The 18,891-nt window shown below is 45.2% G+C and overlaps 1 protein-coding gene across 3 annotated transcripts in view; it reads left to right on the forward strand.

Annotated features, from left to right (window-relative positions):
- acox3 (acyl-CoA oxidase 3, pristanoyl) overlaps nt 1-18,891 on the forward strand; it is a 213,150-nt gene that overhangs the window by 140,234 nt on the left and 54,025 nt on the right. For all 3 annotated transcript variants that reach the window (XM_038792145.1, XM_038792147.1, XM_038792146.1), the window contains 2 exons: nt 340-462; nt 2,334-2,444. In XM_038792145.1, the coding sequence (XP_038648073.1) occupies nt 340-462; nt 2,334-2,444 (234 nt within the window). The remainder of the gene's footprint in view (nt 1-339; nt 463-2,333; nt 2,445-18,891) is intronic.

The raw sequence follows: 18,891 nt of genomic DNA on the forward strand, positions 1-18,891 counted from the left end.
AATTCCGGCCTTGGGTGACTGTGTGGAGTTTGCACTTTCTCCCCGTATCTGCGTGGGTTTCCTCCGGGTGCTCCGGTTTCCTCCCACAGTTCAAAGGTGTGCAGGTTAGGTGGATTGGAATATTGTCCCTTCCTGTCCAAGAATATGTAGTTTAGGTTACAGGGATAGGGTGGGGCATAGGCCTAGGTAGGATGCTCTTTCAGAGGATTGGTGCAGACTTAATAGGCTAAATGGCCTCCTCCTGCGCTGTAGGAATTTGTGATTCCAACAAAAGTGCAAGCTATTGAAGCAGCTAGGAGTAATATTATTCCTCATCATCAAATATAATTTGCATTACAGTGAATCGTATTGGGGACATGAGAAATGACAATGATCCTAACTGTACATATGAAGGTGACAATAATGTCCTACTACAACAAACCAGCAACTATCTTCTCGGTTGGATAAAAGCAAAACATCAAGGTTAGTTCAGCATCATCACCACTCATTCATTTTCTTCAACAGTAACAGACTTGCTGGACCTGTGTCAGAATCATGTAAAATATTAAAATCTCTATACATCTAGAAGGATTATTATGATTGCCTTTTGATCAGCAGGAAATATACCTGTGAGAAAGATTTTTTTTTAATTGATGCTCAGGATGTGGGCATTATTGGCAGTTATTGATGTCTAAGGGGTGATGATGCCTTCTCAAACTGTTGCACCTTATTTTTTGTTGTGCTTTGATATAGCTGGCTAGCCTGCTGAAACACTTCAAAGGGCAATTAAGAGATACCCACGTTGATATGGAACTCAAATCCCAATAGTCCAGGCTACTTGACATGAACATGTTACAACATGATCACTTTTACTGATGTTAGCTTTTTATTTTCAGATATTTTTCAAATTATAATGAAATTTTCAAACTATCTTGGTGAGATTAGTCTGTGAATTATTAGTTCAGGCCTCTGGGTTATTAATCCAGCAACTACTAAGCAATTGTAGCCCAAAAAGAACTTTGCTGTACTAGTTTTATGCCTCATTATGTTGAAATTAAAGGTAATTAAAGTTATGTACGCTTACTTAAAAAGCTGCTGGTAAGTTTATGGGTTTTGCATGATGATCCCCCTTTCAGAATGGTAAATATACTTGTCAAGAATTACTAAGAACTAGCCAGCTTTGATGAGCAGTGCATTACCACAGACCTGGTTAATACCTTGTTAGAAGACGTGACAGGATCATTTTCAAATTTGAAGATGGACCCTAATTGCTGAATTGATTCATCCTTTGGTAGTATACTACATATCTCTTAAATTGATTAACTATATTTAACAGTTTATATAAATTTTATGCTACATTTGAAAATGGAGGGAAGAAATATTGTAAAGATATTCCGTAATAATGCAACAAGGATATCAATGAAATAATATGTGGCCAAGCAACATCAAAGTTCAGAATTATTGCACTTCTGGACTTGTAGTATTATCTATATTGCTTCCCAATTTTAGAATAAACTTTAGTGCAGTCCCACAGAATCATAAACCACTTAATATGCGAGTGAAGCAGGTTCAAAATAAATTGTGTCGTGATGACATCTGTTTCACAATTTTTTCTGGTTATAGTCAGTTTCAGAATTCTCTGAATATTGTTATTCTTGTGTGATATTGGGAATGTTCCCAGAAATTTATTTTGGAAAGATTTTTTCCAAATTTAACTTATTCAAGATGTAAGCTGTTATGTTCCTCAGGAATAAGTAGGGTTTAAATTCAACATTGTGGTGCCTGATTTCAGCATGAAAAGGGTGCACCAATAGCTACTTTAGTCGGGCAATGTGCATGGCTTAGCTAATGCTAAGTTGGTCAGGGCCCTTTATTGTGGGCAGCTCTGGCAGGCACCTCAAATGAGCACAGGCCTTTTCTCAATGTTCAGGTTCCTATGTCTGTTTCCAACTTGGATACCTAAATTTGCAAGCGCCAGTCAATATAGCCAGGACTTCATTTGCTTCATTAGCTGTTCTAAAATGTGCTTTTTAGTGGGGTGATCCTCCTGATGCAAGGCAACAACTGCAGATTGCTGCCTCCTCACCTCTCACTCCATCCCTCTGAATTTACTTTGCCACTTGTCAAAATTGGTTAAGCTCTGAAAGGTCAATTGTGTTAGAGCATCTGGTGCCCAAAGCCCCACCAAAATTGTGATGATGAAGCTCAAGTACAAATTTAGGAGGTTCATAGACCTCTGCATTCTAGCACACCATTGCTGCACACTGTTGGAATTGCACATGGCTTTGGGTGCTAACTATTTTCGGCCACTGTCCGTTGGTTAAATTATTTTTTTTAAATTTTCTTATTATTAGATGGTGTTGCTATCAAGTCCCCATTGCACTCAGTTGACTTTCTGGAAGATTTTAATTCTATTCTCAACCAAAGATTCACAGCGACCACTGATGAATATATGGATTCTTCAGGTATGATGTTAATTCACTTTCTTGCACATCCAACCATTTTTAAAACAATAACTTGCTTTTACATAGTGCATTAGTGTAGAAAAGCACAGAGTGCAAGGGAAATTTGACATCAAATTGCCAAACAAAGAAAGATTAGGAAGTGGTGACCAAATGAGAGCAATCTGAGAAGTAGATCTTAAGGTGGATCTTGAAGGATTTGGAATATCAAAGGGATGTATGGAGGAAATTCCAGAGTATGAGGCCCAGGTGGCTGAATGTATATTCTCCAATGACAGGTTGAGGAGAGTAATGCTGGATGCAGTTGAATAGAGATTATGGTAGCGGGGTTGTTGGGGTTTGGGGAAAGTAGAAAAGTCTGTGTAAGTGAAGGTGGCTAATGGGGAAGATGAACTTGGTAATCAATAGGATATGGGCAGCAGGGTTTGGATGCACTGACCATTGACACTGAAGTTGGCCAAGAAAATGTTGGAATAAAGAAGGTTGAAGAGTAACTACAGTATGAATTTATTTACTCAGTAGTTGGATTTGTGTAGTGCGTAAATAGATAATATTATGAAGGTGCCAAGAGTGGATCTGGGGTTGGAACTCGAGTCTTGGGACAAATGGAATGCCAAAATTGCAAACAAGTGCTTTTGGTCTCCGATAACATCCACCGACTAAAATTCGTGGCAAAGGTATGGTGACCTAAATTGGATAGGTTCCAAAAATAGGCTCAGGGATCGCAATATACAGTTAACCTGCACCTATTGAATTAAATGGAGGCTGAACTACAGCTTTGAGCATGAGTTAGTCTGCAGCACATTACGGCTTTATCAGGTGCCGACAGCTGTACACAAAGTGAGCCTGGCCTGGGAAGCAGTGAAGAATGACGTAATGTGGGAGAGAGCATGTTCTCTCTGTATTAATTTCAAAAGTTAGTATATGAGGGAGAAATAATACTGCAGCTTGCCTTTTACCTTCAGCAAGTTTATTCTGCATGCAGTTCAGCAGAGGCACAAACTCTTTATGGTCTCCCCACTACAGCTGTTCTAACTGTGCCCATTTATACTCTTTGCAGGTTGAACTAATAACTATCACCGATCTTTAATAAAGCGATTAACAAAGAGCGGCATGGTGGCTCAATGGTTAGCACTGTTGCCTCTTGGCGCCGAGGACCCGGGTTCATCCGGCCCCAGGCGCGTCACTGTCCGTGTGGAGTTTGCACATTCTCCCCGTTTCTTCGTGGGTCTCACCCCACAATCTAAAGATGTGCAGGGTAGGTGGATTGGCCATGCTAAATTGCCCCTTAATTGGAAAAATTAAAATAAATAAATAAATAAAACAATTAGCATAACAATATAATTGCCAAAGTATGAACCTGCTGATATATTGACACATTAGCACACTGGCCCAGATAGAGGAGATGACCTGTAGATTAGATTTAGATTTATTGTAACGTGTACCAAGGTACAGTGAAAAGTATTGTTCTGCATACAGTCCAGGCAGATTGTTCCATCCATAAAAAACCTAGGACATACGATAAATGCACAATGGAAATACATAGACATATACATTGGGTGTAGTGCTACGCAGTAGGCAAGATGTGTGGAGAGATCAGTTCAGTCCGTAAAATGGTCATTCAGGAGTCTGGTAACAGCGGGGAAGAAGCTGTTTTTGAATCTGTTAGCAGTGCGTGTTCTCAGACTTTTGTATCTCCTGCTCGATGGAACGGGTTGGAAGAGAGAATAACCCGGGTGGGAGGGGTCTTTGATTCTGCTGCCTGCTTTCCCAAGGCAGCGGGAGGCGTAGACAGCGTCGATGGATGGGAGGCGGATTCACGTGATGGACTCTGTAGTTTCTTATGGTGTTGGGCCGAGCAGTTGCCATACCAGGCTGTGATGCAGCCAGATATGATGTTTTCTTTGATGCATCTGTAAAAATTGGTAAGAGTCAATGTGGACATGCTGAATTTCCTTAGTTTCCTGAGGAAGTATAGGCGCCGTTGTGCTTTCTTGGTCGTAGCGTCGAAGTACGTGGACCAGGACAGGTTTTTGGTGATGTGCAGACCTAGGAATTTGAAGCTGTATCCAAAGATGTCCCAGAGACTCTCCAAACATAAGAAGAGCGGTGGGAACAACATTTACTCAAACCCTATGGACACTGATGTTGTGTCAGAAGAAGTTCAAAGGCCTCACATGAGTAGTCTAGGTCACTGAATGCGCTTTCAAATGCAATATCCTACCAACTGCATCACTAACCTCCCAATCCTTATTTCACATATCACTCACCTACTGACAATTGTAGGGCAGCACAGTAGCGTAGTGGTTAGCACAGTCTCTTCACAGCTCCAGGGTCCCAGGTTCGATTCCTGGCTTGGGTCACTGTCAGTGTGGAGTCTGCACGTTCTCCCAGTGTGTGCGTGGGTCTCCTCCGGGTGCTCCGGTTTCCTCGCACAGTCCAATGATGCGCAGGTTGGGTGGATTGGCCATTCTAAATTGTCCTTAGTGTCCAAAAAGGTTAGGTGGTGTTCCTGGGTTATGGGGATGAAGCGGATAGGGTGGAGGCGTGGGGCTTAAGTAGGGTGCTCTTTCAAGCTCTGGGAAAGACTTGATGGACTGAATGGCTTCCTTCTGCACTGTAAATTATCTGAATTCTGTCAGTCACTGACCAACGTTCTTCATCAGTCAAGACTGATCGCAGTCTTATGCATTTAACACTGCTACAAGCTTCAGACTCCCATCACAAAGCTTGTTCAGCCTGCTGGCTAGCAAATTGTGAGAGCCACATCAGCCAAACATTGCATAACACTCACTGACATTCATCCCTCTTTCTTACAGGACAAAATGTTGCGCATCCATAGGCAACAGGAGCTAATCAGAGGGGTATATTTGTGCCCTAATTCCAGTCGGGGAGACAGCGCTGGCCACTACTGGATAATAATCTTTATCTTTATTGTCACAAGTAGGCTTACATTGCAATGAAGTTACTGTAAAAAGCCCCTCATCACCACATTCCAGAGCCTGTTCGGGTACACGGAGGGTGAATTCACAATGTCCAAATTACCTAACAGTGCGTCTTTCGGGACTAGTGGAGGAAACCGGAGCACCCGGAGGAAATCCACGCAGACACGGGGAGAACGTGCAGACTCTGCACAGACAGTGACCCAAGCCGGGAATCTAACCTGGAACCCTGGAGCTGTGAAACCACTGCTAACCACTGTGCTATCATGCTGCTGAGAATCTGACCAGCAGCAGAGCTGAATCAATGGTGATGGTATCCTCATTTCTAATGCCCCTTCGAGTAATCCACTTCAAACTCATCTCACATTTCTTCTGATTTACAAACTATAGATGGTGTAAGCATGCATCTCTTGATTTCCCCTTCTTCCCTCAGCACAGGCATGGCCTTCTGCCTTACTGCATTCCAATAATGCAGCCTGCACAGGTAATGGAGAAGCGGGAAGAGATGGTGATGATGACATACAATCATTCGATTTCACAATTCGGACACTGACAAATTTAGAACATAGAATTTAATGTGATCTGCATGTGGTGACAGACCAGACACAGGCTACCTGCAGCCAGGATTGGGGCAAGGATATCACAAGTGCAAGCTTGCCAAAAGGTAAAGTCTTACACTAATTCTGCTGGAGAGGACTCGGATGAAGACTTTGATGGCGGTATGGTGTAAAAGGATGATAGGTGCACAATGCTTGGTGCATTGGGAAGCCTATCGTAAAGCCTACATACAACATCAAGCAGCTTGGGCAGCACGGTGGCCTAGTGGTTAGTACAACCGCCTCACGGCGCTGAGGTCCCAGGTTCGATCCCGGCTCTGGGTCACTGTCCGTGTGGAGTTTGCACATTCTCCCCGTGTCTGCGTGGGTTTCGCCCCCACAACCCAAAAATGTGCAGAGTAGGTGGATTGGCCACGCTAAATTGCCCCTTAATTGGAAAAAATAATTGGGTAATCTAAATTTAACAAAAAAAAAAATTTTTTTTTAAAACATCAAGCAGCTTGAGGGGGTCTGCCACCAGTTTAACACATTTGAACAGAGCTTGGAACCCAACTGTCCAGCCAACTCCTTGAGCACACTTGTATGTCCATCCATGACACAACCTCCCTTGGCTGCTGTCTCAGATTTCATTGGAACTTCCACAAGAAATTTAGTGCAGTGCAAACTTGTACTTGTACCATGAAGGCTCAGACTCATCTGATGGGTGGCACAGTAGTTAGCACTGTTGCTTCACAGCGCCAGGGACCCAGGTTCGATTCTCGGCTTGGGCCACTGTTTGTGCGGAGTCTGCATGTTTTCCCCGTGTCTGCGTGGGTTTTCTCCAGGTGCTCCTGTTTCCTCCGACAAGTCCTGAAAAAGGCTCTTGTTACGTGAATTGAACATTATGAATTCTCCCTCTGTATACCCGAACAGGCTGTCAGTGTGGCGACTGTGGGATTTTCACAGTAACTTCATTGCAGTGTTAATGTAAGTTATTTGTGACACTATTAAAGATTATTATTATTATTGATTGCAGATAGCAGTTTTCAAATGGGCTTGTAGAATATCACAGCAGTCCAGCAATTTATTCTCCATCATATTTCTGGGACACCACCCCAAGGAACCCCCTCAGGAAGGCAACGTTAGTGCTCCCACCCCAGCTACTCCATCAGTGTTGCCTGTCAACCAGCTAGCCCATTCTGCTGCCGCTATTGCTATAATGGTACAGTCTGAAACTGGATCTTATCGTTGTCCAGTTAGTGAAGATTTTGCTCCAAGACCATCTGCAGCCCCTTGCCCTGAGATTCAGCAACTTTCCCCGCCACCTATGCTGCATGCAGGGGAGAGTGCTGTGTTGGTAGGCAAAGGCAAAGACTACATTAATTGAATTCACAACACCAGCACATATTATGACCTTCGCATTTAAGGCATTTAGTCCCTTGAGCCTGTTCTGCAATTCAATGAGATCATGGCTGATCTGTGAGTTACCTCCACATAATTGGTCTTTGCCCCATATCCTTTGATGCCTCTGGTTAACAAAAATCTATCAATCTCCAATTAAAATTTAACAATTAAGCTAGCATCAGTTGTCTTGCAGAAGAGAATTCCAAACTTTTAACACTTTGGGCAGAATTTTCCAGCCCGTCATGCCAGTGCAACCTTGCGATCCCACCAATATCTTGAAAACTTCTATCAAATCATTCCTGAACTCTCTAGATCCCAGGAAATATAATGATTCATGTAATCTCTCCTTGTCATTTAACCCTTGAAGTCCAGTTAACATTCTTATAAATCTGCGTGCACTCCTTCCCAGGCCAACTTCTCCTTCCTAAGATATAGTGCTCAGATCTGCTCATGGTGGCCCAGTGTAGTCTAACCATGGTATTTCATAGCTGTGGCAGACAGAAAAATTAGCATATCTTTGTGATTATTTTCTGTACCTGTTTATGACATCAAGGCCTCTTGGATCTCCACTGTTTCCACCTGTTCACCACTGATAAAGTACAGAATACTCTCTGGACCCAAAATGGATGACTTCACACCTTCTTACATTGAAAGCCATTTGCATAATATTTCTTCAAGATGCTGAGATTCGTCGCTGTTTAGTTATTTTCTTCACTATTATTTATAGTGAGTACTTACCTGTCCCTCCTTCAGTATTAATTTTCTTAAGCTATCCAGGATGCAAGCCTCTTTACTTTAAATACAGGGTGATAAGTTTATATTTGTATGCAATGTGGCATGATTCCACTTATAAATTTATTTTGGAATGTTATTTTGTGGTGGCTATCATTTTAGCTAAAGAGACGCAGTCTTTCCCCTCCGCCGCCCCGCAAGATCAATCCGCCATGTCTTGCGGGGCAGCGGAGGGGAAGACGCCAACCATGCATGCGTGGGTTGGAGCCGGCAGCCGTCGTGACGTCAGCCGCGCATGCGCAGGTTGGAGCCGGCCAACCTGCGCGGCTGACGTCACTTAGGCGCCGCTGTCCCGTCATTCTCGGCGCGCTACATTGACGCAAGCATCAAGGCCCGGCGGGCGAGATTTACGGAGCGCCGCACCTAGCCCCTGGGGGGGGTGAATAGGGTGCGAGGACTGCCTCCGAGGCCGTCGTGAAACTCGGCCGAGTTCACGACGGCCTTCCCGATGCCGCACGGGAGTGGAGAATTCCGCCCTCATCTGCCAAATCAGATACTAAGGTTGGGAATGGCCATGTTCACCTTCAGACACTGACCAGTAAGAGGGCTGGAGACAGTGGGTGCGATTAATGTGACAATATCAGTGGGTATGATTCTCCAGAAAGATTTCTTTTTTTTTCTTTTTTTAATATATTTAGTCTACCCAATTATTTTTTTTCAATAAAGGGGCAATTTAGTGTGGCCAATCCGCCTACCCTGCACATCTTTGCGTTGTGGGGGCGAAACCCACGCAAACACGGGGAGAATGTGCAAACTCCACACGGACAATGACCCAGAGCCGTAATCGAACCTGGGACCTCGGTGCCGTGAGGCAGCAGTGCGGAAAGATCTCTAAGTGTGGTAGTCAGTGGGAACTGCTGCTTGATTCCCAGCAATCAGATTAGTGAGGCCGGCAACGCTATTCAATGTTAATTGGTCCACTTAACGAGGCCCCAGAGCTTCACACCGCAAATGAAGGCTTGCCAGCAGATTCCCCAGGACCGCAGTTGCCAGCCCCCTGCTAACAAGGTTGAGCAGCACTTAAACAGCACTTGCACAACCAACCCCACTAAACACGCAGCCAGGGCGGCGAGACGACCGGCCCCAAGGTTTGGAGACGTGGACCTGGGGAGGCCCCTCGATCCGGTGGAGGCCAGGAAGGATTTCATATTCCCCCAGGGGTCACAAAGGGGGAGCCACATGGCAGCAAGTGCCGCCTGGGATAATAATAATCTTTATTGTCACAAGTAGGCTTACATTAACACTGCAATGAAGTTACTGTGAAACACCCCTAGTTGCCACATTCTGGCGCCTGTTTGGTTACACAGAGGGAGAATTGAGAATGTCCAATTCACCTAACCGCATGTCTTTCGGGACTTGTGGGAGAAAACCGGAGTACCCGGAGAAAACACATGCAGACATGGGGGAACATGCATATTATTCACAGACAGTGACCCAAGCCAAGAATCGAACCTGGCGCTGTGAAGCAGCAGTGCTAACTACTGTGCTACCGTGCCGCCCACATGATTTTGCAGTTGAAGTTGCGGTCATCAGCTCGGGAACCGTAACCAGGAGGACTGGCCTCCAGTGCAGCAAAAAGGTCACCGACCGACACCAGGCAGCACAGGTAAGTTGACACTCCCCACCCCTAACGTGACCAGCGTCCCCCTCCCCAACCCTCTCTTTGCCCCCAGAACCCACTCTTCTCTCCCAACCCTCCATTTGACACCCAACCCACCCTTCACCCCCTTCCCACCACTATTCACCCCAACCCTCCCATCACCCCAACCCCCCATCCCCCTACCACAACCATCAATGTGAGCCGAATGTGTGGCTAACGATGCCCTCTCTGCACCTCCGCAGGAGAAGTTCTCCCACAATCGTTAGAAGAGGGCCCTGACTGGCGGAGGGCTGCCGGATATAAGAATCCTCACGACCTTCGAGATTCGGACCCTGAAGGTTACGGGATTGGCCAAGGACAGAGTGGTCACCAACGTAGAGGTGAAGATCCACCGGGCCCAGCTGGGTCCCAGCCAGATGCTGAGGCTCTGGGACAGGTTTACCCGGAGCTGATGGAGACTTTGGGATGTGGGACATCCAAATGGAGATGTCAGCGACACTCCAGCAAGTCCATAGCTGATTGGAGGAGTCCCAGAGGCTACGGGCGCAGGAAATGTTGTTGTTAATGCCTGGCACCCACCGAGGCCAACACTGCTAAGGTGGCGATTGCAGTGGAGAACCTGGTGCATGAAGTCGGCAGCATGAATGAAGGTGTCCAAGGCGTAGCGCAGTCTGTGACGGTCATTGCTGAGGGTTTTGGTAGACAGCCCGACTCGATGGGGGACGTGTCCCAGTACCAGGCTGGCCTTGATAAGGTGCCGCTGGACATGTCCACGGCCGGGTGTGCAATGGCAGGGGATTGGTGGTTGGCTCGCATCGTGGAACAGAGACAGAGACAGAGGCATCATACTGGTTGTGGTGAGGGTGTTTTATTGCTCCACGTATAAGAATGGAAATTTCCGAGGTGCTGCGGAGCTTTTCCCAGTCGCAGGTGGGCATTGCCGAGTCACTTCAGAGCATGGCCCAATCACTGAGGAGCATTGCTGAGGGCGTCGACACCATGGCGTAGACATTGGGGAGCCACTAGGGCTGGCAGAGCCAGATAATGCAGGGGCAGCCGGGGCTCAATCCCAGCTGTCCCGCCATCCCAAGGTGAACACCAGGGCCCTATGGAGGGCATCGACCGGGAGGAGCAGGCGCTGGGTGGCAACCCGGACCTATCCTATGAAGTGGCAAAGGTAGACACCAGCTCCCCCAGGTTCCACCCCTCTGAGGATGCTGCGTCTCGCAGCCAGCACCTGGAACAGGGCAGCACAGCTGTGAATGTGGAGCCCCCAGAGGATACCCACTAGGGGCATCGAAAGCCACCGGACGAAGTAGGCAGCTGGCTTCCTCCACCTCTGATGTTCATCCTGGGGATGCACTTAGACGTAGCGGTGGAGCTAGGATGGCCAAGCTCATCGAGGAGCACTGAGGACACTGGGGGGGAATGTGGTGGGTAAGGAGTGGAGTGCTCATTGGGTGGGGGGGGGGGGGGGAAGGGGCATTGTGGGGTGTTAAGGGGGACGAGGGAGGAAGGATGGCCAAAATGGGGCAGCAACCATCGGGAGAGTGGGACAGTGGTGTACCCTTGTACACGGAACAATAAAACATCCTCACCACAACCAGTATGATGCCGCTGGCTCTGTCCCACGATGCGAGCAAACACCAATCCCCTGCCCATGCACACCCGGCCGTAGACATGTGCCAGGGGCTGGGGCCCATCCCTTGAGTAATTGAAGGTTGGCCGCTGGATCTGTGGTGCTGATCCCACAGTGTTCAAGCACAGTGTCCATGCATCAAAGTGTGATTGGGATGCAATGAGTCCCACATGCTACATGGCCCGTCCACCCATGGATCCACTTGGGATGCGTGAAGTGCTCACTGAACAATGATTGCTAATTCCCTTTAGCAATTGCCTTCATTCACAAGGCCAGAGGCCTTCACGGTCAGTCGGAATGATGGGTGGTCAGGAAGGGGTTGCCCCTGGTAGGGGAACACATGGTCCAGTGGTTGGCATGGTGCCCCAGCGCACGTCTGGAACCCCCCCCCCCCCCATGCAGAGCCCCTCCCCAACTCTGATAACCCCAGCACCCATGGTGGCCCAGAACAACTCAGACTGCACCATCCTTCCCCCGAGCACTGAGGCGACATGCCCAGTGCCCCTGGACTCACTGCCTGTGAGCAAAGATAGCTGCTCACCTCCTTGGCTCCCCACAGCAGCCCACGTGCCCAGTTTGCGCTTTTCAAAAAGAGTACTAATCGGCGCCAGCGTGGCCGCTTGTTGGGGACACTGCTAAATCATGAGAGGCCGACAGCATGGTGTCGCTCGAGCGCAAGGAGGCCAGAGAATCGTGCCCAGAGTCATGTTTCAGGCACATTTAGCAGGGTGTTTCTCGGTGCCCACAGCACCAAGAACGACACCGCTATATAACGGCATTTGCTGATTTTTCCGGAATGCCCCATCAAGGCCGCACTTACATCATTTCCGTTAAATCATGCCCAGTGTCCAAGGAATAGAATTTATTGCAAGGGCCAAAGACAAAATGGCTTTGATCGTCTCAGTATTTAGTTGGAAGAAATTCAGGACTCGATATTTAACAAGCAGCATGACAAATTAGAGATGTGCAGGTTTGAGAGAAGTAGTGGCAAGGTGCAGCTCAATAAAGTCAGCGCACATGTTATATTTAGGCATTGTTTTTTGCCTATATTATCTGGAAGGTGCACAAGTAGTCTCGAATAATTCACCTGTGAATGTCCCTTGAGTGAAATTTGTCAGGTATCTTAGTAATACTTAGCAAAGTTAGGCTTTCATAGAAATGACTAGGATCACTGATGGAAGGATGTGCAAATCCGTACTCCCAGGAGGAATTATTTTCATTTATCCATCTCTCTCTTTCACCCATCACGTTCCCCAATGGCAAACTTCAGATCCAAAATTTGCTGTGGCAAATCACATGTCTTATCACTCCATAGCATTGCTTTCCCAGGATATTTTCTTTTTAGAAATATAGGCATTTTTCCACAATGTTGCTTTTAGGTATGCAGATATTAAAACAGAAAAATAAATAATTTCCAGATAGCTTTGCAAGGCTTTCCCACAGCCTTCTGCCATTATTATTATTGAAATAGGTTGATGAATCACTTTCTGGCTTTTTTGCATCCTGTTTGCAAGCAGTTCAGGGTTCTTTTTCCAGACAGCTGGAACCAGCTGAGACAGCCATACTGTTCCCTTTCCTGGTGCATGCGTATCTAATTAACTTAATCAGAGCCTCTTAACATTTGGCTTAAATTAAGTTTGAAATGTGAATGTGCTAAATGGCAATTGTTCAGTGACTTTTTGTTATAATAGCTCTTCTAAATTGAATATTTTCTTATTGCAGCACTTGGCTTTCAGGAGGATTATAATATTGTATATTTTCTGCCCTTGAGTATGAATGGTGTCAAAGACAGGCTCAAGTTTTTTTGGGGGGGGTGAAGGTGGAACAAAGCACAACTTGGTCAGTTTAGTGAGTAAATTTTTATGACACGGTTACTGTATCTGCATTTTTTAAGCTGCTTTCAGTTTGTTGTTTTTACTCCCGTCTTACCAGGGATTGGGAATTCACCACCAAGTTACACATGTTTGAGCTTTCCATTCTGGAAGCACGTACGGTTGTTTAAAGAAATCAAAAATAACCAAATTCAAGCCACAAATGACTAGATCACTGGAAAGTAAGTCATATGTTTCCTGGATAAGGGGAGTAGTTGGAAGAAGCTGAATTGAATAGATAAATATATATTTTAAAATTTCCGCCAACGTCTCAAAATTTTCTTTTCTATTTCACATGGACTTCCTATATTGGGGATGTCCAAATTTTGGAGCTTTGCTAATGCAGGCAATCAGATTCACCAAGTCCAGACAAGTAGTTTTGATTTTGTGCAATAGTGTAAAATGGGTGATAAATCAGCAGCCCATATTATATCTCTTCTGATTTTTATCTCTGTTGACTTCACATCTGTACTCTATATAAGCTTAAAAACATGAAATAAAATCAACGCATCCTATACCTGCAAAGGGACATACTGAAATAGATTTCATAGAATTTACAGTGCGGAAGGAGGCCATTTGGCCCATCGAGTCTGCACTGGCCCTTGGAAAGTGTACCCTACTCAAGCCCACACTTCCACTCTATCCCAGTAGCCCCACCTAACCTTTCTTTTTGGACACTAAGGGCAATTTAGCATGGTCAGTCCACCTAACCCTCAGGTCTTTGGACTGTGAGAGGAAACCGGAGCACCCGCAGGAAGCCCACGCAGACACGGGGAGAACTCCGCACAGACAGTGACCCAAGTCGGGTATCAAACCTGGGACCCTGGAGCTGTGAAGCAACTGTGATAACCACTGTGCTACAGTGTCGCCCTAATGGGCAGGAGTTTCTGCACAACCCACGCAGGTTTTTCGGCGGCGGAGGCAGCCTGCCAGCGGGATCTCCTGGTCCTGCCATTGTCGATAGGATTTCCTGTTGAATGGACCCCTTGGTACCGGGAACCCCAAAGCGGGGGTGCGCCGCCGGTAGGAGAGGAATATCCTGCTGGTGTGAACAGCTGGTAAATTCCACCCAATGCCATTCAGTATCCTGAATTCTGAAGCTAGGGCTCCCTTAAACTGAACTATTAGCTAAAAATAAACTGTTAAAATTGTATAGTATGCTTCCAATGAATAACTTACCAAACTCTTCATATTATACAAAGTATAAAAAGATTTTCCAATGGAAGAGCTGTGTGATATCAGTATACAATCACCTCCAATCTGAAATTTAGAGTGCTAAATATGGAGTTGGATTCTCCGTTTCTGCAGCTAAGTGCCATCTCCTGGCTCCCGTGCCGTAAACAGCCAGAGAATGGCCAGGTCCGTGGTTGCACATGCGCCCGGCGACAACCTGCAGTGGTCGTGCCATACAACATGGCACCGGCCGTGCGCGGACCCGACTTGACAAATACCGCCCCACAGGGCACCCCCTGACTACCCCCCAACAGCCTCCCCAGCCTTGTGGGAGCCCCAAGGATAAGGGCATGGGAAGTTTAAAAACTAAAGTTCTCAAACTTGCTCACTTCAAGTTTTAGGAGAGGCAGTTCAGAAAAGTGAGTGACTCGTCCAGTTTCAGGAGGTGTGCAGTTTCAGGATGTGCTTTGCCACTGTAATTTCTTAAGATGGCTATGTGGCACCATTTTAACACATGGAGGCAATGGCAAGTAAAACGAAATGAGCAGGGCTGATTCATGAGATAACTATCTTTATTACATTGCATATAGATCAGGACGAGTACAAGTGTCTCCCATGGTCTAATGAGCTTGTCTTGTAGATGATCAGATCTAGTAAACTGAGAGGCTCGCCATATGCCCCAACTCCCCACCAATGTCTATTCCATTCCAGCCTCCAAACCCCACACGCTTTTCCTCCACCCGGCAATGTCAGGCTTAGCTGGGCATCTGGCTGTTGACCTGTCTGGTTGTCAGGTGGGAAACCTCTTGAAAGAAATTTAAAGTCATTCTGCAGTTGATTTCTACAATACATCTAATAAGTCATTCTTCTATATCCAAAAATCCTCCTTCACAATGCCTGTCCAGACGTGCATAAATCTTGAGCCCATGTCTGAGCATGGAAATTAACTAATTTCTGTGCTGTCCCAATAGTAATTCACCATCTGCTTTCCCATGTCTCCAACATAATTGCATACAAAATAAACAACTTTTGCAACTATCAGGGAGTATATGAGAGTTTTGTATGCCCTATGTCAGATTAATTGGAGGATTTTTCATCTCAGAATTCTAGCTCCTATTTTAATATTTCTGAGCTTGCCAGGTGATCCATTTCTGAGAGCTAAGGATAATTGAGTGATCAGTTCTCAAGCCTTTGCCTATGCTGCTGCTAAGTCAGCCACCAAAAGGCGGTTTCGTTTTGAAGAATTCTCATACTGCTTCCTCACTTGATCATCTCATTCCCAGTTGCAACAGAATGACCAAGGTCAGCAGGAGATGAGCCAGATTACCACTACTTTACGGTGCTATATATTGATACTTATCCAACTGGAATGTATAGTTCTGATTCAAGGTGATCCTTTCGAGTAGCCATCAAGACCCAAATTGATTCTTTTTAAATCCCAGATTATCAGAAACTTTTCAAATAAATAACAAATATCATAGCAGCAGTAGGTAATAGGGCTTTGCTAGAAAATACTTTGTGATGTGATTCTAGTATTGTTTTTACAGCTGTTTTACAGCAAGTGAAAGTACTCTTCACAATAGTATGAGATAATTTCATTTGGACAGCTGGAATTGGGTGTAACAGTGGTTTTTCAACCTCATTAATTCCATTTGCAATTTTTATTTCTGTATGCTTCGAACCCACTGATGTTCATATTTCAAAAAGTTGTTATTGGATATTACCATTTACTGAAATTTTTGAATATCAATCAACATATGTTTATAATCCTAAGCAGTTTCTGCACAGTATTTTCAGTTAGTTGCAATGTGAACAAAACAATAGTTTTGTTTTTCAGACATTGTCTTTCTTACCTTTACCCATGACCATTCCAGTTACCGTCTCCAATTTCTCTCCCTTCTTGTGCACATTCCTAATTCTCTCTTCTGCCTTTTCTCATTGTTCCTATTTGTTTCCAAGGATTTTTCACACTTCTGTCATTTTTTGGGAAGCCTCTCCTTCCTTCTGTTTCCCAACTACTATTTTTGCCTCTCGCCAACCTTTTCTGTATTGATCTATTTTTGAATGCATCACTCCCTTATTTTCAATTTTGTGTTCTATTTGGTTTCTTCGCAATTATACCTCATATCCAAGGGCAGGATTTTCTGTTCTGGGCTGGGAGTTCGATGTCAGGTTCATATATGGATCCTTACTCCACAGTGTCAGGAGCAGTAACCCAAAATCGATCATTTGCCAATTATTGACCAGAGGGTGAACTTGCAATCCAACTAGGGGCTTTTGACAGTAACTTCATTGAAGCCTACTTGTGACAATAAGCGATTATTATTATTTTTATTATTAAGGAATAGCGGTTAGTGTCTGAGGCTGAAGGGCTAGTGATGATGCATGGCAATCCAGCCGCTTAAGATGGAAGCTGTCAAGAGAGAAAGAATGGGTGCATCACAGTGGAGACTAGATGAAGAAATTTAATTTTAAAATAAACTGCAGCTGACTCGCCATGATTGTTGAGGGGCAGAACCCCTATTAATTTATCAATTGAGGTTAAGTATGTTGAGGTGGAGAGCTTTGATTAAATGGTTACATAAGCACATATGAAGAAACACTTATTGACATGGAGCAGAATTTTACGGCCCTGTCATAGCAGAGATAGGTCCATAAAATGCGGCGGGCCATTCAAAAGTCCATTGCTTTCAGCAGGACGATAACATCCTGCCAGTGTAAAATTCCACCATGGTATGGGCCATATGAGGGGGGATACCTGAAATGTTTCACTCTGTGTATAAATTTGTTCCAAGTAAAGACTGGTTCTGGCTTCTTCTTTTACCAATTGACCATCAAGGCAATAACATGGAATTCATTTTTCAAACATAATATTCCAACCTTTGTGGCCATTGTGGAAAATGGCAGAAAGCAAATGTAAAGTGTCAGGGTATGATTACCCTCTGACGTTTTCGCAGTCTGAACCATATGACTAATGGAAGAATGAAGTGGATGCATGAACACTGGGTTCCGTCCCTACCTAGGAGGAAATGATGTAATGCATTGTCGCTTCCGAACAAAAGTAAAATCAGAAGCAAAGCATGTTGCGAGCTGAATGCTGTCAGTTGGACACTGATGAAGGTTTGAATCACCCATTAGGGTTCATGGATGAAATTTACAAGCAAAATGATCTATCAAAAGCCTATGAGACATGGTCAGATTTTGAAAGACAAATGGTAGTTACCTGGAGGAATAGATCATGGATTTTAACAGACAGCATTAAAGATTGAAGAAGTTCAATTTTGAGACTCCGCGTTGAGCGCGAGCATTTAAATAGCTGGATTGTGCTGAGGTATCACATATAATCGGTTCTAATGACGTTCATTTCCCAGAGAGAGAGACTCTTGGTTGGATCAGATGCGCTTTACCTTAAAAACATTCCTATAGAAGCAGTCATTCCCTTGGTGGAACAAATTGACTTCCCAAGATGTCACTAAAACAGGAGGACTCCATGATTGATATATTTTGAGATTGCCCAAAAGTTACAGGCAGGAATTATTATTATTTTTAAAAATATTTTTATTCTCCTCGTTTTTTCACATTTGTTCCCAAATTTACACCCACCAACAATCAACAATGAGCAGTAACGAATATAATATGAAATCCCCGATCAACAACAACAATCCCATCCTCCCACCTACCCCCAAACAACTGCCCGCATGTTAACGAAATAATGAAAAGGAATCAGGAATCACCTGTAGTCACCATTAACACATACAGTACCCCCCCCCCCCCAAATGTTCAAGGTAATCCAATTCTTGAAAGTGCATAATGAATAATGCCCATGAATTGTAGAACCTCTCCATCCTTCCCCTCAGTTCAAACTTAACCTTCTCAAGACTCAAGAATTCCAGCAGGTCCCCCCGCCACGCCAGGGCACAGGGTGGAGAGATTGCTCTCCATCTCAACAGGATCCGCCTTCGGGAGATCAACGAGGCAAAGGCTTCAACATCTGCCTCCGCACCCGTTTCAAACCCCAGCTGGTCAACAGGCAGGAATTATGAGGGTAAAATAATCTTTAGTAGATCTGGATATCACCGCAGAAGACAAAATTGAAACAGCAATAATAGGCAAACGAACCCCAGCAATGGCCGGGGAACTTCTAACAGATACTTCAGGTGTGACGCTGAATATCATTTTGCGATAAACTATCCACAGTAGAAAAGCAGGGGCTAGATTCTCCATCAGCAGGATCCTCCGTTTCGCCGACAGCACACACGCCCGTGAATTTCCTGATGACGTGGGGGTGTCCACAATGGGAAATCCCATTGGCCAGCTGCGGGACAGAGGACCCCGCTGTCAGCGGGGGCGCGCCACACCAGGAAACGGGACAGAGAGTCCTGCCCAGGGTCTATGAAGTGCCACATAAAACAGAATTTTGAGGCTGAAGAAGATGCTGATGTTCAATTTCAAGGAATTGCAATAGTCACATGGAGCTTTCAGTCCAGTGATGA

This window comes from Scyliorhinus canicula, chromosome 3, assembly GCF_902713615.1.
Source record: "Scyliorhinus canicula chromosome 3, sScyCan1.1, whole genome shotgun sequence".
In the NCBI taxonomy this organism is placed as follows: Eukaryota; Metazoa; Chordata; class Chondrichthyes; order Carcharhiniformes; family Scyliorhinidae; genus Scyliorhinus; species Scyliorhinus canicula.